At 39.1% G+C, this 26809-nt stretch overlaps 3 protein-coding genes across 4 annotated transcripts; 1 reads left to right on the top strand and 2 right to left on the bottom strand.

The window, feature by feature from the left end:
* Positions 1-1158: 1158 nt before the first annotated feature.
* On the bottom strand, positions 1159-9114 carry shoc2 (SHOC2 leucine rich repeat scaffold protein; the record flags this gene model as incomplete). 2 transcript variants are annotated; one of them, XM_079220381.1, is made up of 8 exons in its annotated part: positions 8371-9114; positions 7008-7145; positions 6782-6912; positions 5851-6039; positions 4836-4958; positions 4301-4438; positions 3506-3623; positions 1159-1367 (listed from the first exon to the last, which is right to left on the bottom strand). In XM_079220381.1, the coding sequence occupies exons 1-8, from the start codon at positions 9071-9073 to the stop codon at positions 1159-1161; spliced, it is 1749 nt and encodes a 582-aa protein (XP_079076507.1). In that variant the 5' UTR covers positions 9074-9114. The 2 variants fall into 2 exon arrangements, with proteins under 2 accessions (XP_079076507.1, XP_079076508.1); XM_079220382.1 differs by lacking the exon at positions 7008-7145.
* Positions 9115-15393: 6279 nt separating this feature from the next.
* On the top strand, positions 15394-17164 carry bbip1 (BBSome interacting protein 1). Its single transcript, XM_079219434.1, has 2 exons — positions 15394-15454; positions 16051-17164. The coding sequence occupies exons 1-2, from the start codon at positions 15409-15411 to the stop codon at positions 16206-16208; spliced, it is 204 nt and encodes a 67-aa protein (XP_079075560.1). The 5' UTR covers positions 15394-15408; the 3' UTR covers positions 16209-17164.
* Positions 17165-17250: 86 nt separating this feature from the next.
* pdcd4b (programmed cell death 4b) lies at positions 17251-26488 on the bottom strand. The gene is made up of 12 exons (XM_079219432.1): positions 26464-26488; positions 25883-25993; positions 25191-25505; positions 22770-22864; positions 22298-22411; positions 21952-22173; positions 20210-20307; positions 19675-19789; positions 19080-19187; positions 18649-18759; positions 17494-17633; positions 17251-17389 (listed from the first exon to the last, which is right to left on the bottom strand). Exons 2-12 carry the CDS (start codon positions 25923-25925, stop codon positions 17329-17331), a joined length of 1422 nt encoding a protein of 473 aa, XP_079075558.1. The 5' UTR covers positions 25926-25993; positions 26464-26488; the 3' UTR covers positions 17251-17328.
* Between the last annotated feature and the right edge of the window lie 321 nt (positions 26489-26809).

Below are 26809 nucleotides of genomic sequence, written 5' to 3'. Positions count from 1 at the left end.
AGCTATGCAGCCCAACACTGAAGATAATATCAAACCAGTAAACATAACTAAAATTGCACTCAAGGCAACCACCAGGATTTGTATATAAAAACATCTCATCATTTATCCCATCACCTGTGTAGGTTTGACTTTTCTCAATACCCTTCTGTCAAGAGAAAAGTCAAACTTGCTTTTTTTTAAGCATGTGTGATTGGCATTTCTCATATGTATACATTACTAGCTCAATGTTTAACAACTACTGCTGCTATTTGTTAAAAAGATCTCCAATCACCTTATTTTACAACTGATATCGCTCGTTTTAACAGATTAATGCAACAGCAAAAGGAACACTACAAATAAGGAAAACAATTAAGCAAAAACAGCAGTGATAAAAAAAAAAAAAAAAATGAATTTTTGAAATAATTTATATCTTTGTATTCTCATGGACAATTGTGTTTAGAAATGAACCACTGGATCACTCTAAACATAGGCACAGTATTTAAACATAAAAAGGTTTAAAAAAAAAAAAAAACAAGCCATCACTAGACCTTTGTTCTCTGTGGTCAAGAAGCAGTTAACATAAGTTATCTTGAGCCAAGGTGATGTTAAAAGCAGTGAATATCAAAAGAAAATACAACAAGATGACCAAGTTAAAATTACGGCAGCAGCAGTAAATGTGAAGTTCCAAAGACTTTTTTTGTTTGTTTTTGCATACAATTGTATCCTTGCTCACATAATAGATGCTTGTAATTACTGTAAATATATTGGCAATGGGAGTACGGTTTATATGGTTAAAAGACTTGCCACTTAGCTCACAGTTACTCAATATATAGAACTTTATATATCTTCAGTTTTGGCAAAGAGATGGAAATATTTTCCTCTTGTGATTCAGAATGAAACATGAGTGGGGGTGGCTGGGGTCCTAAAATGACCGAGATAAACTCTAGAGTAACACAGAAGTCAAATCTCCAATGATTTGCCTCGTTTCTATCATAGGATGGTGAAAGAAACATTTGTTTTCCTCCTTCTCTTCCTCCTTGTATTTGCCCCCGACACTGATTGTGGCGAGTCTGTTTTCTTTACAGTGTGTGATACACGTAATGGGGGCGGGCGGCGAGAGGGTTTAGAGCAGGTGGAGGGTTTGGAGTCAAGCAGGACTGGGGTCCAGCTGCTCTCGGCTCAGACCATGGCACGGTATGGTCCCTGCATCTTGAGGAATTGGATGATGAAGGAGGGGCCTCCCGCGACAATCTGGGGCGGCAGGTGGCTGAGGGGACAGTTCTCGATGCTCATGATGGACAGCTTGCTGCAGAGGGCTAGCTCGAACGGTAGGCTGTGCAGGTTGGGATTGTCGTTGAGGTACAGTTCCTCCAGGTTCTCCAGTGTACCTGAGAACAGACATCAGTTAATGTTAGTCGAGGTCGTCCAGGCACTACATTAGGATTGGCCGACTGGTTGGTACCCATACAGCTGTAGCTCCTCCCTGTGGGAACGCTGCACACAGTGCGTCTGTCCTCGTCTCTGCGACCGCTGTCCTGACAATTGTGCTACCATTATGCATCTTATGGCTATTAAACAGATCGAGTGAGTGCGGCGGATAGAGAGAGATAGAGATATATAGAGATATATAGAGATATATATATATATATATATATATATATATATATAAAAAAAAAAAAACACGTGCGTTTTATTACATTTCAGTCGACCAAGATTTTCTTTGGTCGACTACAGCCCTATATTATGCCCCTAGTCACTCTTGATGCAATAATTTGTTACTGGGTATCGAAGCTGGAAGTGATAATAAAGCAAACAAGAGCGAGTCGTATCGTCGCTCATCCGATCCAGACCGCTGCGTGGACGGCGGCTTGCTGCCTTCACCAGGCTGACCGACTGCAGGCATGTGCCGAACCAAAAGAGTTATCATGTCGGCTCCGAGAAATCAACAAAGTTTGAGTGTAATCATTCAATGATTTGATTTCCCCGCCTATCGAGGCGAGTGAGGGAGACTTAATGTAAGGCTTTATAAATGTCTTTTTCTTTTTTTAACATTCAAAGCTACTTATGGAAGTTTCAAATGAAGCTTTTCAAAGCGGGTCATATTTTGTTTTAAATGTCATCACCCTAAAAAAGGAACCTTTTCACATTATTTAATCATGTATAAATGTCCCAGAACCGGAGTCAGTCAAGTGCTCTTTTGATAAACATTAGTAAAACCAATTAAATAGTCTTATCCACTAAAGATTCACAACTTGCCACCTTCTAACTGTGTTGAAAAAGTAAGTTGTTTAAAATACTTAGAAACTTATAGACAACCATTTACACTTTATAGATAACAAGGATTGATGGACACTTTGTACGAACATTGAATATCAAATGTAAAGGGAAATTATAGGAGTGGTTTAAAGCGCCTAAAATAATCCATAACAATTATTGACATAACCCACAGATTGTAGGGACAATTTGAGTGTTTTTGAGGGGCAGTAAAGTTTCCAACTAACTCCCTCACTCGAAGCCGTGATATTTTCTCGTAAGCTTACCCGAACCGGCCCCACCAACGACTGTGCATCATTACTACACAGCCACCACTGGATTCTAGCTCTACAAATAGTGCAATACTCACAATATCAGAGTAGCCTCATCTCATCTGCAACTGTGCAGAAATACCAGCTTTTAACAGAATAGACGTGCAAAAAGCTGTGCACCATTCAAATGTTGACTTTTGACTGAAGCTTCAAACTATTCAGCCCTACTTTTCATTCTGTCATAATAAAAATATACTGCAATTTGGTTGTTTCTAATGGCAACCGTAACACATCCCAAAGCCACAGGTGTATTTCAATTCTGGGTCCAGTCTAAATACTCCACCTTTAGCTTCTTCTTCCTTAATCTCTGACTTAACTCTTTACCTCACCGGTGTTGCCACGCTGGACCAATCACTCGGAGGAAGGGTCAGAGGTGGGCCAGACTGTTAAGCTCTTAAATCCTAATGCTTAAGTTGAGCTATGATAAAGGAAGCAATGTTACACTTTGAACTAAACAAAGCTACAACTACTTTGTCAAATAGTATTGTTTAAAAGGTGTCACTAACTCTTAAAAAATGAAAAATAGATAATGGTACAAATTAGAGGTTTGCCAACTATGAACATACAATGTGCAAGTCACATATTGTCACCACAGAATACTCACATGGTTGTTTTTATTATGGGTTTACTCCACTTTCTGTTTAGTTTAATTGTACTCTATTTAAATCAAGTACATTTACTTGAGTTCAATTTTGAGGCTACTTTCTATTCCACTACATTTCAGAGGGAAATATTGTACTTTTTACTTCACTACATTTATTTATGAGTTTCCTTTTCCACACGTCTCCCCGACATACAGTTCACCCACAATGAAGCATCCCAGAATCAGCTCTGGCTCCCCACCATCACTGAAGAACACGGTCCTTTAAGCAGTAAAGTAACATCCAGCCCTGAACAGATTAACTGAGCATCTTACTGATCTGTTTGAGGGAAGTACTTACCAATCTCCTCTGGGAGGTGTTGCAGAAGGTTCTCCCCCAAACCAAGATGAGTCAGGTTGGTGAGGTGGCCGATGCCTCTGGGTAACGTGGTCAGCTGATTATTTGTCAACACCAATTTCTAAGGAAAGAGTAAGAACACAGTTTATAATGTGCTCTAAAGGTTTGTTGAAATGAGAATAGCATTTACCAATCGTATAGTACGATTACAATCAAACCAGTTATCACCCTGTTTTATCAACACCATGGTCCTCTCAGAAAACACCTGTGAATGATTATCTAATTGGTAGACAGTTTATTACATGTCCCTGTTCCTTAAAACTAAAAACTATTTGAATAAAAGCCAAGGATCAGGTCCCCAGTGTTGCATCTGCTATAGTTATATTACATCAGTTTGAACAACCCATTAACCTAGGATTGGGTTTTGTTTTAATTGTTTTGATACCAATTGTGATTTTGCTTACCGATTCAAGTTCTCATTGTTTCATCATTCTAATTACTGGTCCGTTCAAGGAAAGAAAACAAGCCAAATTACATTAAAAGCAACATTAGGGACAATCAACGCCATCTGCTGCAGTGTATGATACTACCACAGGAGTGCCAAAATCTGTTTTCCCCACTTCCAGGCCTCATCAGCCGTGAACTGAAGAGGAGCCTTACCAAAAGCCTTTAAAAGTAAAAAGAAGCTAATATATGTTGTTTCCCATTGCACCAGATACTAAACAGGCTCTTCAACATTCAAAACCAAAAGCCTGATGTGTTGTGTGATGGAGAGAACTGCATTTTTGGAAATCTTACCTGTATATCTTTCAGATAAGCAATTTCATTAGGTAGAGATTCCAATTTGTTTTCCTCCAAGTCAAGCTCCCGTAGCTTTCTCAAATTTCCAATACCATGTGGTAACTTCTTGAGGAGATTATTGGACAGTATTAACACCTGTGAAGACAATGACAGTTTTTCACAAACAGAAACAGGTCTAAAGTAACAGTCTGGCACAGCAAGAAAACAAACTGAGCTGCTCTACTAATATTCATGTTAAACAATAATTAAAACATCTTGAGAAAAAAAGAAGTAGGTTATACTTTCAGCCATATTTTATATTCTTACTGACTACCGCAGGTTCAAACTAATAGATCAGTGGCGAGGCTATGTGTTTTTAATCAAACCCAAGACGTATAACATGAGTTAGAGTTGCTAAATAAACATAACCATTCCTAATGACTGTTGCACACAAAATACAATTTATGGAATGAGACTTTCTACTTCTTCAATAAACTCAGTGGGTACTGCATTTGCAGGCCACATTCCTACTCTGTGTGAATAAAAGACTCACCTCCAAAGAAACTAAGCCACAGACGTCCTCTGGGATCTTTGTCAGCTGATTGGTTGCCAGGTTAAGCTCAACCATGCTAGTCCACGTGCCAAAGTCCAACGGCAGAGATGTTAACTGGTTGTCCTGAAGAAGACAATGTCATACCCTTATTAGCAAATTAAGTGACAATTCAGAGTCAACACAAGGACAGTGCTGTTCAAGAGGCTAAGTAGACCAGTGCACTGTGACAGCTCTGTTACCTGGCACTAGAAAACAATGTTTCAAGTGGAGAGCCAAACTACATCCAGTTTGGACATCCAGTATGCGGTTATGTTCATGTCTAGCTTCAGGCCAATACAAACTTCAACAGAGTCAGCCGTAGTTCTGAACAAAAGTTGAGATAATTATGAGCAAATACGCGTTTCTTTAACATGGTTCGACTCCACGGTGTTGAATTTAAGCGGCACAAAGGGCATTTAACACATACTATAAGATGCAACTACCTGTGTATTACATGTAAATGCAATATTTACTTTGAGAATTTCCTGCACTACTTCTTCCCACTGTGGCGAACAGATTCCTCCCCCAGCTTCAAGAAAGGTATGCACTACGTAGCTTCTTTAAAATAATAAAAGATGCATCAATGTCCTGTTTCAAGTGTACGATTATATCCACCTTTACAGTGTCAGCTCAGTTACAATGCACAATGCTAAAGACCTACAAGAAAATGGATTTAACACTCAGATTTCCATTCCTCACTTTGTATGAGTTGTTAAGATTTAAAATGATATTTCTCATGTGAACAATTATTGTTCCTGACACAGTATAGCGTAGGTATGACAAGAAGGTCTAATTTAATCTCACATGTTCCCAAAGGCCTTTTTTGACATATTACAGCATGATATGAAACAAGTGTAAAAAAAATAAATAAAAATAATGATGATGGGTGAAAATTCATGTTTAGAACATTTAGAATCGGCAGACTTAGGAATTTACCTCACTAATTTCACAGACAAACATACATACATATAATTACCTTCATGTTAAGTTTGCTTAACACTTTGGCCCTGGAGAAGATACCAAAGGGGATCTTGTTAATGCGGTTGTGCTCCATGTTGAGGGAATAGATGGTGGAGAACTGGGACGGTCCACCCACAGGGTACGACTGGAAGCAGTTCCTCGCCAGTGTTAGACTAGTCAGGTTGACTAAACTTGACAGTAGGCCCTGGTCAGGCAAAAAAAAAAAAAAAAGGGGTAAATGGACTTGTACGCCGCTTTTCTAGTCTTCCAACCATTTAAAGCGCGTTAACACTACATGTCATCATTCACACTCACTACCATGCAAGGTGCCGCCTGCCCATCAGAACCATACACCGAAGGCAAATATTTTAAGACCTCTTGTTTCAAAAGCACATACAAACTAAATATTTTTAAACATGCTCAGACACAGTAATAGTGCCATTATGAGTGAAGTATTTGTGATGGTCATGTCAGAAAAACTCCTTGGTGCACGACCATGCACTGCAAAAACTTGCAGAACCGTCGTGCATTACGTGCAAGCCGCGATGGCTTCATTGCGGCGAGTACACATCAAGCTTCAGGTGGAGTTCTCATGCTGGCTCATTCTTTCATTTACTCATCAGTTAACTAATATACATTTAGCTGGAGTTAACAGGCTCTCGCTTTTTTTCAACTCAATTCCATATAAACAGAATGTATGGTAGCCTTATATATTATATTCAATGTTATAAGTAGACTACAAATATAGTTTGTGACCCACCTGTGGGTACTAACCAAGTCTATGAGAATGACTGCACTAGTAAACCTCGGTCATAGTGGATTAGTGCTAAGAGAGGCATGGATATTAGAGCTCAATGATATAATGTGAATATATTGTTTGTCAATTTGTGTTTGTATTTTCAAATTTCATCATATAGAAATTGTATAATTTACATGTCTAAACTTACCTCTGGCAACACCGAAATGTTGTTGTTTTCAAGGTTTAACTCCTCCAGTTCTCGACATTTGGCTAATGTTCTTGGGATGGCTGACAATCTATTGTATCGCAGACCTAAGCGATTTATGCTTGCCAGGTTGCCTACAATGACAAAAGACAAACATATCTATGGTTACATTTTTTACCTTAACAAAACAATGACTTTGCTTTTGAGTCCTAAAATATAAATACATTACCTATAGTCTCTGGGAGGTCCAAGAGCTCATTGTGCTGCAAGTCGAGGTTGGTGATCTGTGTGCAATTTCCAATCTCCTTCGGTAGGTGTTCCAACTGGTTATGGGCAACATCCAGAGTTATGAGGTTGCATAGCTCCCCTGCAGAAAGATAAACACGAATTTCAGATATTTAGCCAATTCAAGATGAAAGCACTTACAGTAACCAACCCTTTGCTGTACTGAAGACAAGTATTAATTAATCTTATTCCCTCTAAACTAAATCAAATTGGCCCTGGTGCAAAGCTTTCGAAAAGTTTTATAGCCAGAACTCTCTCTTGCTGGACAATTAGACAGTACAGAAGATACAACGCAGGACTCCAGACTGCGACCAAATATAGTTGCATATGGGATAATCTTTTGTGTTAAAATGTCACATGGTGAGTGCATGATCAATATTAGTGTCCCTGAGTAGAGACATCTACCACCGTCTATTCCATCCCCCTCTCCAATGTCTCAAAAGTCCTGTGCTCGCGGCACCGTCTTGGTAATGGTGCTTTTCCAATCGCTCTGTGCTCATTGCCTGGTTTTAATGTAAACAAGTTGAGACTAATTAAAACAGCAAGTGCATGTACGTAGCGGTGTGAAGTGTGATGCGTGTGCACGTAGTGGCAGAAAACTATGAAGTGGCAAGCTAGAAAACTAACTTGCCACTGACGATGAGGCCGGGAGAGACCGACTGAGCCAGTGTCATCGATTAATACCCGTGGTAGAATAAGTATTAAGATATTTTACTTAAGTAAAAGTACTAATACCACAATCCTTTTTTTTTATTACTTCCAGGTAAAAGTCCCGCATTCAAAATTTTACTTGAATGAAAGTATATCACAAAAATGTAGGCTCAATAAGGTGTCAAAGTAGTTTACTGAATATGCAGCCAAAGGGGCTCTTTGGTTGTAACATGTAAGAGAGATATATATATATATATATATATATATATATATATATATATATATATATATATATATATATATATATATATATATATATATATATATATATATATATATATAAATATAATAATATTAGATTATTAATACTATTGAAGCAATAACATGTAAGATGTATTTTAATGTTGTAGCTGGATGCAATAGAGTTAATAAGCTTATTTCATTATATTGATGAGTAGTTTCATATACTGTAAAATATTGCATTATATTTCATATACTCATAAATAAATGTGCAATATTTCCCTCTGAAATGTAGTGGAATAGAAAGTAGCCTCAACATTGAACTCAAGTACTTCAGTAAATGTACTTGGTTATGTTCCCCCACTGGTTAATACCATGCTGTACCAAAAAGGGCTCACTACATAGATTGTGCTCACCTATCTCCGCGGGCAGCTGTTTAATCTTGTTCTCACGAATGCTGAGCATAGTGAGCTTGGATAGGTTTCGGATGTCCTTCTCCACTGTGGTGATGCGGTTGAAGCGCAGGTACAGCGTGGTCAGAGATGTCAGCCGGTAGACAACAGCTGGTATCTCTCTCAGCTTGTTGTGCCGGAGGTCGAGCATTCGAAGCTTCTTAAGAGAGTCCAGGGAGTCAGGCAAACTGGTCAGGGAGTTCTCGCTTAGGGCCAAAGTGACCAGGCCTGATAGGCAACCCACCTCAGCTGGCAAGCTCTGCAGCTTGTTGCTGTACAAGTAGAGTTCAGCCAGCTGTGTCAACTCCTTAATGGAGGTGGGCAAGATGTGAATGGACCGTTTAGATAGGTCCAGTCTCATTGAGTTCTCCTCCCGGCACTTGTTGAGCTCTTTGATCACCTCGGCATTGCTGGACTTCTTGCGCGTACCTGCTGCCGGGTTTGGCCGCTTTATCGTGTTGTCAACAGAGAAGGCCACACCCGGTGTTGAGCTGCTGGTGTCCTTCTTTCCTTCTTTGGGATCTTTCCCTTTGGTCTTCGTTTCTTTGCCTCCATCCTTGACTAAGCCGGCTAGAGCCCTGGCCTCCTTTTCCCTTTCTTTCCCCGCTGGACCACCTTTGGGGTCCTTTTCTTTCGAATCTTTTTCTTTGCCTAAAGTACTACTCATGTCGACGTTATCGAGCCTCCTGCAGAGTTGCTCATGGGAGTCCCTCTTGTCAGGTTATTTATTCAAGAAAAAAGGGACACAGTTAGCCAAGGAGGCTTTTAAAGAAAACATCCCTGTACAGGCCCACACATTTATGATTATCCTGGAAATAAGGGCCTTGTGATCCAAAGTTTTTTTAGATACTTTGTTCCTTTGTTAAAATGCCATGGGAAAAAAAAATCCTTTGAAGTAGCTGGACTGTGGCACCCATGGGCCACATGCTTTAGTGTTTGAACTGCATACAATCCCAGGACCTTTGGATATAAGTTCTGTCAGGCTGCAAAGGTCATCAAGGTCTTTGTTTTTTTAAATCCCTCGAAGATTTGCTGTTGGGGAAAATAAAAATACAATTTAGTTTGCATTTACAATTTTATTTTCACATTTAACAAACATGAGTTTCAACAGTTGAGAGGTATGCCTGGAAAAGTTTCTGGTCTATGCACTTGTCACTGCTTCTATAATTTCAGACCATTGATGATATATTTCTTAGGCTCATCCTTTATTATTTTCTGCCAATTTCCAGAGAGAAATAAACTGATCTGTTCCAAAGGGAATTTTATTATTGTGATTAATTCATAAAATTTTAAATGACAACAATGTGATTAAAAGTGTTTAACTGAACATACATTCTAACAGTGTGACAGTCATATTCTTCATGCAGTAGATGATTTGCTACTATGAAAATGTTTGATTGTTTTTGCAAGAATGTAATGCATATTGTCTTAAATACATAAACCTGTGTCTTTATTATTTAGGTGGAAATTGCATAGCTTTGACAGAAGTAACCATCCATCAAAGATAGTATGATAAACATCTCAGGAATTTCTAGGTTTCACATGATTATTGTTATTATTATGATTAGTTACAATGATTCTAAAAAGTTCTTAGTTTTCGTGTATTTCAGCAGCTTTTTGCAGGTGAACCACACCTCTAACGAACTGCTGTTAGTTTAAAATGTGTTCATGCTGGAAAGAAATAGTGTGAATAACAGGCTGCCATAACAGTCACACCGACTTTTCTTCTGCGAAATATTCCAAATGTATTTGAACAAACAAATATTTGAACTAATTTAAAAACGTGGGCCTGTTGGGTGCAATGCAAACTGGATTTTATTAGAATAAGAAAACAAAATAATGACAAAAGGAACCTTATTCCCCGTTAAAGAAAACACTTCAACAGGTTGGGTGGGTTGTCAGTACCACGATGGGCCAGTCCAAGCGAATCTGTTGAATGAACTGCACAAAACCTCACACCAACTTACCCCTACTAAACAAACATGGCCCAGCAGGTGTTGACATTACCGTTAGCCTACAGCCCCACCTTAACATGCATTTAGCTACTTAGCCGTCCCTTATAAAGCCTGTGACACAACAATCACATTGAATATTTAAGTCTCAAAGGCATCCAGACAAAACTCTTTGGATCTTTACTTGACAATCTGAGGCATAATGACATCGTCTCTGTTGCTCCTCTCTGTGTTTAAAGCTTCCCTGCACTAGTACAAGCTAAGCTGTGGCAAAAAGAGAGGCAGGTTTGGTTCAGGATCACAGCTGAGGGAAAAGGTTAGGACTGCTAAGAGTAATCTTTAGAAGTGGCCTTCAAAGCATAAAGTCCCCACAACAACAGGTCATATGACCTTTTGGGTAAAAGAAATGTTGGGTCAATAGCAGCACCCTTAACATGACAGAATGCCTGACAGTGTGTTCTGTAAATAAAAAAGGGTATCCGCTGCTCCTTCACACCATCATAAATAAGGTTAACATGAAACACTGACTGTAATGGGCATACCCGAGTACAAAATGATTATTAACATACAATGAGAATAACCAGGCCAGCCCAACTGCTGGAGCTATCTAAAACAAACTGCAAGCAACTTCCTTTTACGGTTGTACTCTCCAAGTCCCTGTCCTTGTAGATCATATGGTTTATAGCAAGCTGCATGTAAGCATTATTTGTGTGAGTTTATTTCTGTATTTAAAAAAAGATCTACTACTTTCTGTTTAAACCTAAGAAAATACCAAACAAGGGCAGAAGAAACATTAAACACAAATTGTTGAGTATATTTGTTCATCTATTGACATTTATGACAATCATATCAATGTTGAAAGTTTGAGGAAAACAATAAATAAATAAAGAATCAAGCTTGCAGGAGCTCTTGATCATTGATTGGCCAGATCATGAGAATGTATATTTGCCAAACCAAAGCAGGCATATGCTTAGTTGTATCTAATAAAAAAAAACATGCAGTGGTTTCTGCAAAACAGCACAGCAAAAACCATCGGACAATGTCAATTAAAGAGACAAGTGCTAGGACCAAACTTGCATGCATTTAAAGAGTTCTATTAAGTTAATACTAATAATTTATTAGATACAAATATGAGATTGAACTCATACAGCAAAGCTAATGCATGTCCATCACCACCATAAAGTGCTACTACACACTTCATGGCACTTGCAACCCACATAAAAACTAATGAAGTTTCCATTAAGCATAGCTTGGCCCTCTGACAATGCTAGTACATAGACCCAAGTCTGTTCTCCTGCTTTTGTTGGTCCATTACAATGCCTTTTGGATTCAATGAGAAATGCGCCACTGTAAGCCTATCAGAGAATACAACAAAGAAAATGTTACAAATAGAGGTGCTATGATATGACAAAATGCACGAATGATTTCACAACACATCTTCTGTATTTTCTGATTGACAATATGCTACAACCGCAGTGCAATAAATTACTAATTATAAACTTGCATGTCAGTGAAAGTGGTTATCCGTGTAATATTAGGAGGGGGGATGGCAAACCAAAGGTGAGCTGGCATCTATCCGCTAACGTTACTCCACAGGACGCAGCTAACAGTTAGCTTGATGGCTCAATCCTTCCTCAAATCCTAGGGCACAGATTATCGACCAAACGATAACGTTACCAGGTCGGGACATCAAGCAGCTTTTTGAGATTAATACATGCATTACCACGTACATGCACATGGAAACCACATCATATGGGTTGGTGTCACTGTTTAAATGCTCACTGGTGTGACACAAAAATACGTTATCTTAACGCGAAAAGTAATAATGCTAACTAAACGTTAGGTCGTGCCTGTTAACCAACGTCGTTAGCCAACTCACGGAGGCTTAACATGTCTAATGTTAAAATACATATTGCTAAACCAGCCTTGACAGTGACAAGGAGAGCATATTTAACGTTACAATACATATCTTAAGCGACCACTGTTATAAAAAGGGGGTAAACACACTGGCTGAGCTAAACTAAAACGGCTGACAACTAGGCAGGAAATAAAAGCAGCTTAGCTAAACGTCAACAGCGAAGCAAACGTCAGTGATGCCAGACGGCTAGCTCGCTAACGTCAGCTAGCCAGTTAGCCCGCAAGCTAACGGCTTTTTAACCAGCGACATGACGATTCAAACAAGGAAAAGTCACGTTAATGGCAACTGTGGCGTAATAAAGCAAACATGTATTGCCCCATGCCGTACACGGCACTAATGGTCTCGAGAATTCCCCCTGACATATTTACTCACACCCAACAGTTAGCGTTAAGCGGAGCTAGCCGTGCGTAGGCCCGAGCAGAGCGGCTGTCGCGGACCGACCCATCCGCCGCGAGTCGGACAGAGAGGGGAAATCTCTGCTGCAGCCAGCTAAACGCAATCGGGCATCAGACACCCGGGACAGAACAGCCGGTTGGACGCGTTTTGGATCCCAGCTTAGCGGCCACTTAAGGCACACAAGGTGCGAACTAACCGCAGCGCAATATAAGAGCCCCGTTCCCCTATTGAATATTAGCCGAGTAAAAAAAGAAAACACTCTGAAAAACAGCGGCCATTCCGAAGCTGAACAAAAGAGTGCGTTCGTACTCACCGCCGCAAAATGACACTCAAACGTTACACGCGCCGCGACAAGAGAGGGACGAGTGTTTTATCTCTAGAGAGGTGCGTAACGGTGCTACGGGGGCAAAGCGTCCACTGTTAATGTGATAATAATAACACTGTTTTACCTTCAGAGGTGTGACTCCGCCATCCTTGCTGCTTCCTCCTCTTTTCCTACACTACTGCTCTGCTCCCTCCCTCCCCTGCCACCAAACTGCGTCATTCGCACGCCTAACCAATGTTATCACGAGACTTTGAAATACAATCAAATATTCGCGGATAAACATTGGCTTCATTTACATAATGTATTTACACAAGGAAAGGACTTTCTTAGTGTCGGATTTTTAAGAAATAATCATAATAATACGAGGAATAGTAATAATACAAGTAAAAATCCCTACGTTCAAAATGTTAGTGAAAGACCCCCTACAGACCTGACAGACATACGATAGATAGATAGATAGATAGATAGATAGATAGATAGATAGATAGATAGATAGATAGATAGATAGATAGATAGATAGATAGATAGATAGATAGATACTTTATTCATCCCCAGGGGGAAATTTGTTTGTGGCAGCAGCAAGCAAAGTTACATAAGATACATACAAATATTAAGTATGACAAATACTCGATATATACAATACAATGAAATAGCAGAGTGTATTACATTTTAAGAAAATGAAATAATAAGAAAGTGCAAAAATACAAAGTATATATAGTGTATATAAAGTATTTACAGTGAAATAGAAGTATGGACAGTGACTAACTAAACGACATAAGCGGTGCTAGGGTTATTGATGTCGATGTTGATTCAATTGAAGGAGGATCTGGCCAGAGGTGATTTATTATAAAGTCTTATAGCAGTTGGCAGGAATGCTCTCCTGTATCGATCCTTGTGACCTTGTGAAATAAATACTTGGGATAATGATTTGTGTTTGCAAAAAAAAAGGTGGTGTTTAAAATGATTACATCTACATTTCCCACATCGCAATTTATAGATATCTGAATATGCAAAAAAAGGTCTTGAAATAAAACATTAAATTCTGTAAAGTCATTCGTATATGTAGCTGTAAAATAAATATATGAGTAAACAGTAACACTTTCCTCTGAAATATAGTGGAATATAAGAATAAAGTAGCGTAAACTGGAGGTAAAAAACATACATTGCCCTTAAACAAACGTGCTACTACAACAAGTATGCAAAACTCTTATTTAAACAGATGAACAGTGGAAAAGCCAAACATCAGTCATGATTCTGAGTTTTGTTGTTCTGTGAGCCGCCTGTGGATGGCAGTAAAGCATTGTGGCTGAGAAATATAGCGAAGAAAGAAGGCTGTAGTATGAAAGATTGCGCAGTCAGGTCTAGATCCAGAAGGTGGCAGCAATGCACAATAACGAAAATCGACTGCCGTAAAACACCAACAAAGAAGAAGATGACGCGAAGGAAAAGGTCACGTGATTCTCGTTGACTTGACAACCGTTTAAATCTCTTCCTGGTACTAAAGGTGGGATTATTTTGTCTCTGAAATTATCAACAATTCATTAAACAAAATCTATTTAACGTGTTTACACACGAGAACAGAAATATATAGCAGCATATTGTCAATTAACTGTATTTAACTGGTAGTATAAATAAATGTACCGTTAAACAGAGTTTAAACTGTCGTTACGTGCTAAACCTAGCTAGCTTTGTGTTGAGCTAACAGCTAACGTTTGCTAATGTGTTATAATATATGGGGTCCGAGTTTAATCCAAATCTTTAAATCAGCTCAACGTCTCAGTCAGTGACATTAGGTTAATGATAGTATAAAGTTACTCGTGTATCAACCAACTGGGTTGACGTTAAATCGTTTCAGCTCAGCACCTTGAATGGGATATTAAAACAGCTAAAGTTCACAAATACATCACAGGACATTACGGGTTATTTAGTTTTCTTTTCAGGCTAGGCTGTTTTATTATTATCCGTGTCTGACAATCTATTTGATGTTTTACTGATATATGTTTTACTATATATATATATATATATTGATATGTACTAACTGATAACCCCTGGCTGCAACCAAATCTTAAGGTGTATTTAAGTTATGCTCCGTACTACGGACCATCTTAATAGTATCACTGTGCGTGTAAACATGCTTATAGGTTCAAACTCAATATTGTAATGGTACCCGGAATCTTGCCCGAATGTAATCTCTCAATTGACTTATTTCCTGTATCGTGTTTGTTCAGAAAATTAAGAAATACCAACGACATTGACAACTATCTTGATGATTCCACAGTGTTACGTTTTATAATCATTGGCGTCTCTTGCTGAACTGAGTAATGCTTTGTTAGTCTATGTCAGATCAAACATGTTTAATCTAGTAAACTAATATGTTTACTGTACCTTTCAGCAAGCACTCAGAGGACACAATGCCAGAAGTCAAGTCAATATTCAGAGAGGTTCTGCCAAAACAAGGTTTGTATCGCAGCAGTTATCTATTTGGACAGCAGTAGTTCCAAACAAAAGGCTGTTTGTGGTGCTCAATACAACATGGGAACTGTTTAGAAATGTGCAAAAGCTTGCAAAATGAGTCAGTGGGTGCTCTGTGCTATGTGCTCGCTCTTTACAGTCTCTTTTACAGCTCAACACCACAGACATTGTTGCTGTGTAAACAATTATATAATATGGGTCAGTACTAGAGCTGGATGTAGTTCTGGTGTTGTAAGTGCGATGCCTTCTAATGGATAGAAGCTGTTCAGGGGCATAGCAACAGATGTGTGAAAGGTCCAGATGTTGCATGCAGTGAGAGTGATCATTAAAAACGGACCCTCAGTGCAACCAAAATTAAAGACATTGGCAAGCAACAATATTTGGCAGTGACGCTCTCACAGCAGTATTTTATTTATAAGTTTATAGGTAGATGGAACATTTCACACTAATATGCGAGAGGCTTCTGTGAAAAATAGCAACAACTCAGCCAAGTTTCATTATCTTTGTATTTAAGCCAAGTTGATGAGAAAATGTATATTGGAGTTGAGTGTTTTTTTCTTCTTATTTGGCAACATCCACAGGGCAACTTTCCATGGAAGATGTACCTACCATGGTTCTGTGTAAGCCAAAGCTGCTCCCACTCAAATCAGTCACTCTAGAGAAACTGGAGAAGATGCAGATGGAAGCTCAAGAGGCTGTCAAGCAGCAGGAACTGGCAATGAAGGAGCAATTGCAGTAGACACCCAATGAACTATTCAAAACAGCAGAAAATGGTCAAATTGGCAGAAAATTCCTTCAGATGGATGGCAAAGATCCAGAGTTTTCCCACACAAATAAAAGAGTATTTGCATGGACAGTCAAATGCAATTCGAAGAAGTGACTGTTTTGCTTCATAGAGCAGATACGATAAGGAGGGAGCAGTCACCTGAGCTCAACCACTACTCAACTCTTTTGAAAGTAAGGATTACATCCATCGCTTGCCAGATTTTCCAGTGTGGCAGACTACTAAAACCTGTGTACTTGTTCTCTACTCTCTATTTGTATTATTGTATCTGTAATTTGGCAGTAATGCATACAAAATGTAACAGCTTTTTTGAGGGTATATAGAGCAGCCCAATTAATGTGTCGGATCAAAGAAGTCGTAAGATGTAGTTTGTGTTGCGTGTTGATAGTGTGACATTCACAAAGAGTCTTGGATTATTTAATAGTGATTTAATGAACAAACAATGAGAAATACATGGTACATTTCACACACACCAGTATTCCCCAGATATAAAAATAAACATTCTAAACACTATTTTGTGAAATTACCCAACTGGCATTTGTTTTTGCACTTTACTCATATCTCAATACCTTCAATGATGACATCTTTGTGTAATTTAAAGGGTTAAAAGAAAGAAGAAGAAAAAAGCCAGCATAGCATAGAAACAGCAGCTAGTTAGGGGGGGGCAGTATTGCAATTAACCAACGGGCTCCCGGTTTCTTTTTTTATACCGCTTTATAAAGCTTTTGACACAAGCCAGTCATCTCTGTACAAACACTGCTTTCTAGAAAAACACAAGAGGAGTGGCAGTAAAATCAAGACAATACTATACAAAACAACATGGAATGACTGACACTGCGAGGTGTGGCACTTTAAGGGTGAGCTTATGTAAGTGTTTATTTAAAACACCTTGAAGAAAGTGATCCACTTCAGTTTCAAGCAAAAGTGCAGTTGTTGATGTTTTACCTTAGCTCAGTTTCAGAAGTTTACATTCTTTTGACTGTTAGAAGGGAAAAATGGACCCAAATTCTTTTTGAAGTAAAAAAGTAGCTTTATCCTTTTCTTTTCAGGAAATCTGACACATAAAAAGGGTTCCTCAGTAACTTTCAGCTTTGACAACACCACCATCTCCCTCGCTGACAAATCTCTTCCGGCCTCTGACAACGGACAGAACATAAATTAACCCACAGTTAAAAATAACAACAAAACCAACTGTGAAACAAGAGTGTAAGGTGTGTGTCTTGAGAAACTCAGCACTTACCGACAGGGACAAAGATCTCTTAACTTTACATCAATGATTCCCAGACTGAAGCTCTTATCAACAAATTGCTCTAGGATGAAGTATGCACGAGGGACATCAATGTTGATTTCAGCAATGTCCATATAAACTCTTTCATAGCCCTATGAAAGAAAAAGAAAAAAAAAAAGACACTGTCAAAGAGACTACATGAAAACTAAAATTGTAGTTGGTGATATTTGCACAGTTTAAGAAGATATCATCTAAAACAGTTTTTGATCTTTTGTGCCAGTCTTCTATTCTAGTGGTTGTTTACTTTCTACAACCAATGATGATCATTTCATCCAGCTGACCACGAGAGTCCGAAGCAGACAGTCCGACCGCAATGTAACGATGAGAGGCGCTTACAAGTGTAGTTACAAGTTGTTGTATTTGTGTCTCACGAGCCTGCACTTTATCAGAGTTGGTGAATTTACAATTGTGTAGATAAGACACGCGGTGTCAAAAGTGTTTTCTGTTCGCATCCATTCTTGAAATATTACTTAATTCTTGTAATAGTACAATATTTTTCTCCAAATATTTCCAGACTTCCCAGGGAACACAGATATGTGGGATATGTTTTGAATGTGAAGAACTTATTTAACAAGAGCAGAAATCTTGCTAAAATGCATATGAGCTTTCAAATTCCACAGGTTTACAAACTAATTAAAATTCATTTAATATATCACTGAGGTAAATAGGTGCCACATGCACATTTAAAGATGGTTAAAGACACAAAAGAGGAGGGAAGAGGAAAAAAAATACCTACAGGTGTGTTTTGACTCAGCAGAGATAACAATAAACGAGAAGTTGATAGACAGAAGAATACATATTTGAAAGCAATACAGAATGCCTGAGAGCCTTACTGCATTATGTACCATTGTAGTTTTAGATTTTGAATTGTCACCTGGTGCCTGAATTTCGTGTTTTCCTTTACATAAATAAAGACTTGTCACCATTAATGGATGCACACAAAAACTAAAAAAACATGCTTAATATGCATCACTACTAATGTTAAAACCAAACCTACGCCCTTGCTGTTTATAATACAGCATATTTTAGGGCGATCAAACAAATGAGCTGCTGCTCTGTCAAATAATTATGTGCATTGCTTAGTTCAAACACCAGGTGGCACCTTACCCTTCTCATTTGGTCCAGAGTGATGACTGAGGACTCAGAGAGCAACTTGAGTAGCTTCAGAACCATCTTCAATGTTTTCTCTCCTTTGGACTCCAACACCATCACTATCGCCTGAGGGAAACATAATTATTTACAGCTTTGTATTAGTACTCAAAAATCTTTGCTGCAAATCTACAAGAAACACTTACTGCAGTACATCGTTTTTCATCTACATATTTTAGTTGAGACCAAGAGGTGTTCACACTCTTTAATGGGGATTGAAAAATAAAAGATAAAAAGAAAATTCTAACCGAGATTTCTTCAAAGATGAAAGAATAAACATGGTCTTTTTGTTTTTTCTCATGTTTGGCCTCTGACACACCTGTTGTGTGATGCTTTGAGGAAAGTCTGAGTTTGGGCAGTTCTGCTTCCAACTAACACAAAGCCTTTACCTCGTAGACAAACTCATGGTGGAAATGGGGAACTTCCAGATCTCTAAGGCACCTCTCAGCCTCCTTGCCGTCTCCAGATAGGATGTACTCCTTCAGAAGCAGGTTCATCTGACAATACAGAGAAAAGGAAATTAAAATTATTAAATCGATGGCAATTATTCCTACAGCTACAAAAAGATAAAATAAGATAATCCTTTATTAGTCCCGCAGTGGGGAAATTGCAGGATTACAGCAGCAGACAGGTAAAGTGCACACAAGAGACACATAGTAAAATAAGATAAGAAACAAGTAATATAAATAAACAGTAAAACAGTAATAAAACAGTAAAGAAGCACCCATCGGTTGTAACTGTAGGGAACTCATGGACTTGTGGATGTGTTAAGGCTCTAAGCAGAATATATTATAGTTTATGAATCATGGTATCACACCCAATAACCTGGAAAGCTTTATAAGCAAAAAATAAAAACTGAATTTTGGTTAGAAAAGCTGAAATGCCCCAAAAACAAAAACACAAGTAGATATACAGAAGATACTAGACAAATGATAATAAAGAACTACTAACAATATCTTCTCCAGTCTTCCTTATGTAAGCTACCTGTTTGATGAGCTGTGGGACGGGTCTCTGTCCCCCGCCGGCCCCCCACTGGTTGTCTATGCGCAGGCCATCCATGCTCATCTTCAGCAGCACGGTCGCCCGGTCCAGTGACACTCTGTAAGACAACAAAAACAGACAAAGTTGTCAGACTGAAACACTGTGATCATGCCGTGTCTCCTCTGATGTACACACATTATGTGTTTTACTTGTATTGTTTGAGAAACCTTTGTTTATCACATTGTTAAATTTACTGCAAAAGACTGGACTTGATTCCTATATGTGATCTATAATACTCACAATATATGTTTCCTTTACCTCTAATACATTTTAATTCTTGTTTACATGAATTAATGCACACCTCAAAGAAAGATCCAGCTTCTCCCGCACTCTTGTGACCATAATGATAAGATTAATATATGAACACACGATCTATATGATATTATTGACTGAATACTCTCATCTTGAGGGATTTGCTCAAACCTCTGAGGTGATAATCATAACACAGGAAATTAAAATCACAGCAACAGCAACGTACCTGGTGTATTCACAGTCAACTCTGCCTTTGTAGGCCTCGATGTAGCTCTTGGACAGTATTTGGTCGCTCACAGCTCGTGCAATGAATTGGCCCACCAACTGGAAAATGGATGGAGAAAAAAGTGTAAACAAAAGAAATATTGAATACGACATAGTTTAATAAAATTGTTATTCTGCCAGTCATGTTTTTGTTGCTGCGGTTTACATTCCTTATGATGCAAATTAAAAAAGTGCTCGACAGGAATGTATTACTAGTTTTGTTTTGTTTGAGTGACAAATGGGCTACAACGGAATTTCGTTGTGCCTCCCTGAGTTGCATAATAATAAAGTATCCTTGAATAAAGCAGGTCACCTTGTTTAATGTCAGCAAGTCAAAAGATAACAGATATAGTAGACTGGAGCCAAAAGTCAAGGGTGTTCATTAATGACTGACACTGTAAACACCTCGCTTTTTGCTGCATTTCAAGAATGCAGTGAGGAATGAACAATTTGTTCAGAATGACAATCGCATTTGTATGGCTCACTTTTTAAAATGTTTTATCTGGGAATTAATTAGTATTTCCTATATAGTAAATACAAATATATTTTGTTTCTATATATTGAAAATACAAGACAAGTCATATAAAATCAAGGATTTTAAGGATCAGTGTCCTGTCCTCAGTAAATAGAATACAGTTTGCATGAGAATACATGAACTCTAATTGATTTGAGTTCAAGTATATTTTTAAATTGAAAAAACACATTTATTTATTTTACACATTTAGTTGCAATTACAAAATGATTTTAGTTTGAAGAACTGGTCCCACAAAAACACTGACAGATGACTGACTGGCCTCAGAGACTCGTGTGTTTGTTGGTTTACAGTAGAGTCGGCACGTGATTTTAGGGAAACGAAAGAGCTGGCTTTGCTCTTCTGGCCTCGACCAAAGCCTGCGCTTATCACTGATCATTGTTCCTGTTCAGACAAGAGGCAGCTGTCATTTGACCCGTGGCTGTGGCTAGACTCGCAGGCACATGAGGAGAAAGAGAGGAGAGTGCAGTGTGTGTGAGAAACTGAAAAGAGAGAGTGAAAGGGGTAAAGGGAAGGAGGTGGGGAGCTGGGCAGAGTCATAATACCCCTTTAAACCCACAGAGAGCTGTGAGAGTGGGACAGAAATGACTGGCGAGCCCCAATGAGACAGTGACAGGAGGGGTGTGGGGGGAGGATGACCAATAACCCTGTGAGCGTTTGCTGAGCTTGCATTTTGTGAGCACAGACAGACAATGGACAGAGATCTCATGTCTGTGCAGGCTAAAAGAAAGCGCACACGCACAGACACACACACACACGCATGTGCACACAGTTGTTCCCCTCTGCTCCACCACAGACTGTGTAGAAAACACACCACCTCAAACAGACGCATACTTTCAGCTCACCATTCTGACGAGTCTTGTGTTTACTGTAATGAGACTGACATCAGTTTGTTAAAATGTCCTTGTAACATTGTCGTAAAAAGTTGGAATATCCTAAAACCTATATGATGTGGATTCACTGTAGTTCCTGGGTCTGGTTTGATTGGACATTTGTCAACTAAGCCATATCAGTTCTTTCAGTATTATTTCAGTTTGAATTTTTCAGTTAATACCCATCCTGAATTGACAACAATTTAATTATATTTATATATCTTTTAATTATTTACCACAAACACATACAATAAGAGTGTACTCCACACACACTTATCTCCAGACCCTCAGGAGACTCACCTGCGGGGCTCCGGGTGTATCCAGGACCAGATCGGGCAGCTCCAGGAGCAGCTTGTCGAAGGAGTTTTCCATGTCGCTGCGGGACAGCACCGGCCCACACAGGTCAGCCAGCAGCCTGGAGGTGAGCTCCCGGTGGCTGGCCTTGGCCTCCAGGGCCAGTGACACAGCCAACGAGGGAACCTCGCTCCGCTTGGGTCCCAGGTTCAGTTCTGCAAGCAGCTCCTGGATGTAGAGACAGAAGTTGACTAGCACATTTCATGGTTGTGTTCATGTCTTTCTATGAAGATTTCTGCTTCCTTTAAGCATGAGAACAAGTTTACTGACGGGTTATTTCCTGCTCACTTACCGCTACTTCATTTGTGTCTCCATGTTCAAAGTACTCTTGTACTATGGGGATGACTGTGTTCTCAAAGTCCCTCTCATCCAGCGGAGGAACCACAGTCTCATACACACAGTTTTCCTGTCAAAACACAATCATTCCAGGTCTATTGTTTGAGAGATTAAATAAGGTTGAGCTTCAATACATGATGGTAATTTTATAAGGCATCAACATATGTAGTTTGCAGTATTTATGACAGATTAATATCACATTTGTTATTTTATCCACTGCATAGTCACTTTACAATATTATGCAAATTAGTACAGTAACACACAAACTAAACCTACAAAACAACAAAGTCACAAAAATGACACATTACAAGCTCTGCATATGTTTTTAATTGCAGAGCTGTGTATTGATGCATTAGTTTATACAAGTGATCATACTGATCCAAACCTGCGTGCATGAAGATGTACAATATCAACACCACAGTCAGTACCTGAGCTTCGTCATAGTTGGGGTCTTTCTGATCTACCGCCTCCTTCTCATAAACTTCACCAGATCGGCCCCACACACCTTTTCCTCCAGCTCCACCTGCAGACAAAGGTCAGTGACGAAATTAGACATGACATTGTCTATTTTAAAAGGTAATATGGTATAAAAGTCCATGAGCAGTGTCATTTTGAAAAGATTTAGTGGCACAGATATTTGGTTGATGTGAAACACGAGTTGTATTGTAAAATATTTACTTTTATCTAATAGTTCCCAATTCATTCATAGAAAGAAAGTTAAGTTGCAGCTGCTGGGAGCATCAGGTTCTCTTAACATGATATCCCTGAAATATAACTCCTGAAAGACAACGTCAAAGCCTTTTCAATGTGAAACAATTAGGAGGTGGTAAAGGTTACAGAGGGTGGTGAAGGTTATAGAGGTTGATGTCGTGTGACAAAATATTGAGACACCGAAACAGAAAGGCGATGCTGATCTATAGGCCGTTTAAATGGAATTGCACTGTATGGCAACAGCTTGGGTCCCTGTCTACTTCCTGTCAACTGATGGCATTTACATAATACTGCAACAGGAGATAAACTGGGACACATTTGAAATGTTTACATTTACAACTGTGAAATGTTCTACAGCAGGGAAACCTCAAATGTTTGCATATTATTAGTCAGAATAAATTTTACGAGCAATTTAGGCTCAAACAGCCACTGTATTGTGCTAGTTTCAGATACATCTTTAGAATCTGCTCATTAAGTGCATGACTTCCATTATAGGCCTTTTAGCGTTAAGTCTCCTGTATTTCTTTTCAAGTGTATGTACAGCTCTAACGTCAAGAAGGAAAGAACAGTCAAGACATATTAGATGCGGTCAACCAGTAGGCCTTAAACTTACAAACTTAGTGTGCAGGCAGTTACTCAATGATTTAGTCCGAACCACACAATATATTTTAAACATCATTGTATGATCTAAAAGAAACTTCTACAACTCTCTTTCAGATTTACTTATCTCCCACAGCACATCTCTCGGAAGTTAGACTTCATAAAAGGTCCTGTTCCGTGGTCAAAACAAGTAATACTATAGTTATAATAATATTACTTTAGTTATATGGATCATTATCTGTATGTGTAATCCGGTCTAATGCCCATGCTACAGTTTTAACCAAAGGACAAAATATGCTGTGATATAATCCCTCTATCTGGGGTGGTGACGTCTGTGTAAGTGTTACACAAACAAACATCTGCTGGGTCTGAAGTAAGCACTGACAGATTGAGGACAGTATAAGAAGCCCAATACCAAACAGCTTGTGTGACATGCTTTAAAACCTCCTTTAGTCCTATATGCATGACACTTTATTTAATACAGCACACATTGCTTGTGCAAAACTGTTCCACTTCAGCATCTACAACACGGTGCATGTATTTAGTATTGCAACTACTGTGAAACATGGGTGTTTAATGCGGGAGAGCTCAGAGCTCAAATAGCAGCACTCTGTGTGACGGTTCTGTTATGCAACCCCCCAAAAAAAACAATAAACACTGTGCCAAGAAAAGCTCTACTTGCTCCAGTTCAACTACCTGTGGGAGCAAAGTGACTGGACAACAAAGTATCTGAGGTGTACTGCAGTCTAATTGGACATAAGTAGGCATTGCATACTTATATAATAAGGACCAGTGAGAGACAGCTGGATAGAATCATGTTGACACTTGCTAAATTCTGATCTACTTATACATTTGTGATGTGTCATGTGTCAGTGTTCAAAATTACAGTTAGCGTCGAGGAGAAGACAGGTCAAAGGAGCCATATTTGGTTTCATGTATAATTTGGATATAAAAAATAAACCATGATGCAACATCAGTTGAATGCCGTTATAAGAAGGGTCACCAACAAAAAGAAGGTATATATCTAGCTATCTCTGTGCCTTTCAGTGACTCTAAAAACACTTACACCTTAATAAAGTAAATTTACACAAATTTGTGTTAAAACAACAGCCAGCTGTTTTTGTAGGCACACATGACAGTCCAAAAGGTGAAACATTCACCTCACATGCAATGCATTGACAGATTATCATTATCAAAAGCTTCTGGTACACTAAAACATATGGATTATTGTTTAACCTCTGATGGTAAGAAAATAAAAAAGGCACTTTCAGATGAGAGTGACCTGCTCAAATTCGCCTCGACATTTGTGTACATGCTAATTGGTTTATGGCTCCTAGATGGAGGGCCACCAGGTGACGACAACTAGGTCGCACAATGATGAAGGCCTTCCCATTGAAGTACAGGGCTCTTCTGATGTTTACTCGCCTGTGGCAATGACCAGCAAAAGGTTATCCATTGATGTGGGAAACGGAGACATTTGATCTCTTTAGTATTCCAATGTTACATGATAACATTATTGAAATGTGAAATCTTCTTACCCTTCTTTGGGAGACCTCTGCCCTTTCCCAGTCTTGACTTTCTGTCCAGCAGCTTGCTCTTAGGGCTGGTGGGTGCCACCGAGGTTCCCCTGACCACGTCCCCGTTATCGCTGAGCGAGTCGCCCCTGCCCGAGTCCCTGGAAGAGTTCTTTCTCAGCCTCCGCTTGGCCTTCGCCTTGAGACGTGCTTCATGGATGCTGTTGCTAGATGAGGACAACCAGTTGCCATTGATCTCATTTTTGATGTTTTTGTTGACAAGTGATCCTGTATTGTCTTCCTCTTCAGATACCAAGGAGTCACTCAGGTCCTCTGCCTCTGTTGTATTTCAAGGACAAAATAATGGGGAAAGGGTTTTTATGTTGGCAAACTATGAGTAAGTAGTTTGTATGTGCAGAACAGATCAAAGAGACTAGAGCTGCAATATTTGTTTTCTTTGTTATCGTCATTGCAGCAGGGGATGTGAAAATACAATACACGAGGGAAAGATGTGTTATGTCACACTGGCTTACATAATAAAGACAAACACAACATGTAGGAAGTGTGGCAGAATGATATCAGTGCCATATTCAACATAAAAAAAACCTTGCAAGCAATGCAAGAAAATGAGCCAGCAACCACATCCGCATGTTAAAGCCCCACAGCAGACACGTCACACACAGCGAATGAGGCATTTAAATAGTTGACACACTTACCAACAGGGTTTGCGTTCAGCCAGGCTACGCAGTCAGTTGCCATGTTTCACAATAGAAAAGAGATTGTGCAGCTGAACAATGTGCAAAACAAAAAATAATGCCAAATGATACCTGCAAAGAGTAAACAGAAATTGTTACACGCAGACAAGAGTAAATAACATGTCCAGACATGCAGCAGCCTCCCCCTCCCCCTCCCCATTCAAAGTCGCTCTGTTGATAAACAATGGAGAGCGTTGCGTTAGCTCCAATCTTAACTGTCACAAATAGGAGCTGCGTCAAAAGAACAAACTCCGGATTATCTAGCTAAATACACATATAAAACGAGAAATACTCTAATACAACATAAAAATGCGCAGTTTACGGGGTATTAACCGTTGTCATATATCGCTGACTCGCCAGTTGCTAAGGACGTCAGGAACGTTAAACTAAACGTTAACGTTAATATATAACCGCTAACTGTTAGCTGGCTCGGCGTACACCTTTCGAAAAAAACGTTACTCAACAATACAACATGTAAAAAGTGAATGTCTAGCTCTCTTGTTTTGTCGATAAAAAAACTCACAATAAATAAAGTCACTGACCGTCTGTCGCGTCCAAGCTTCAAACTCTGACACGAATCCTGTTGTTTTTGTTTTATCTACCCAGCAACTCAAGCGCGTAGGTCTGACTTCGCTTTTCTGATTGGCTGGAGTTGCGTCGGTTTTTTTAACCAAAGAACCAATGAAAATGCACCACGGACTTTTCTTCTCGCAGGTTCCGTGTAGTTTATGTGGTTTACAAGTGCTGCCCCCTATAGGTGCTACTGCGGCGCTGCTCTTTCTGTTTGGGTTTATGGTCACATCGGCTACAACAATCTTGCTAAATAATGATGCTGGCGATGGTGATATTGATGATAATCATTGATTGACACTTAAATGATAATGATCT

Source organism: Taurulus bubalis, assembly GCF_910589615.1.
Source record: "Taurulus bubalis genome assembly, chromosome: 6".
Classification (NCBI taxonomy): domain Eukaryota; kingdom Metazoa; phylum Chordata; class Actinopteri; order Perciformes; family Cottidae; genus Taurulus; species Taurulus bubalis.
The sequence above is the reverse complement of the archived record's forward strand: the minus strand, read 5'-3'. Positions and strand labels throughout refer to the sequence as shown.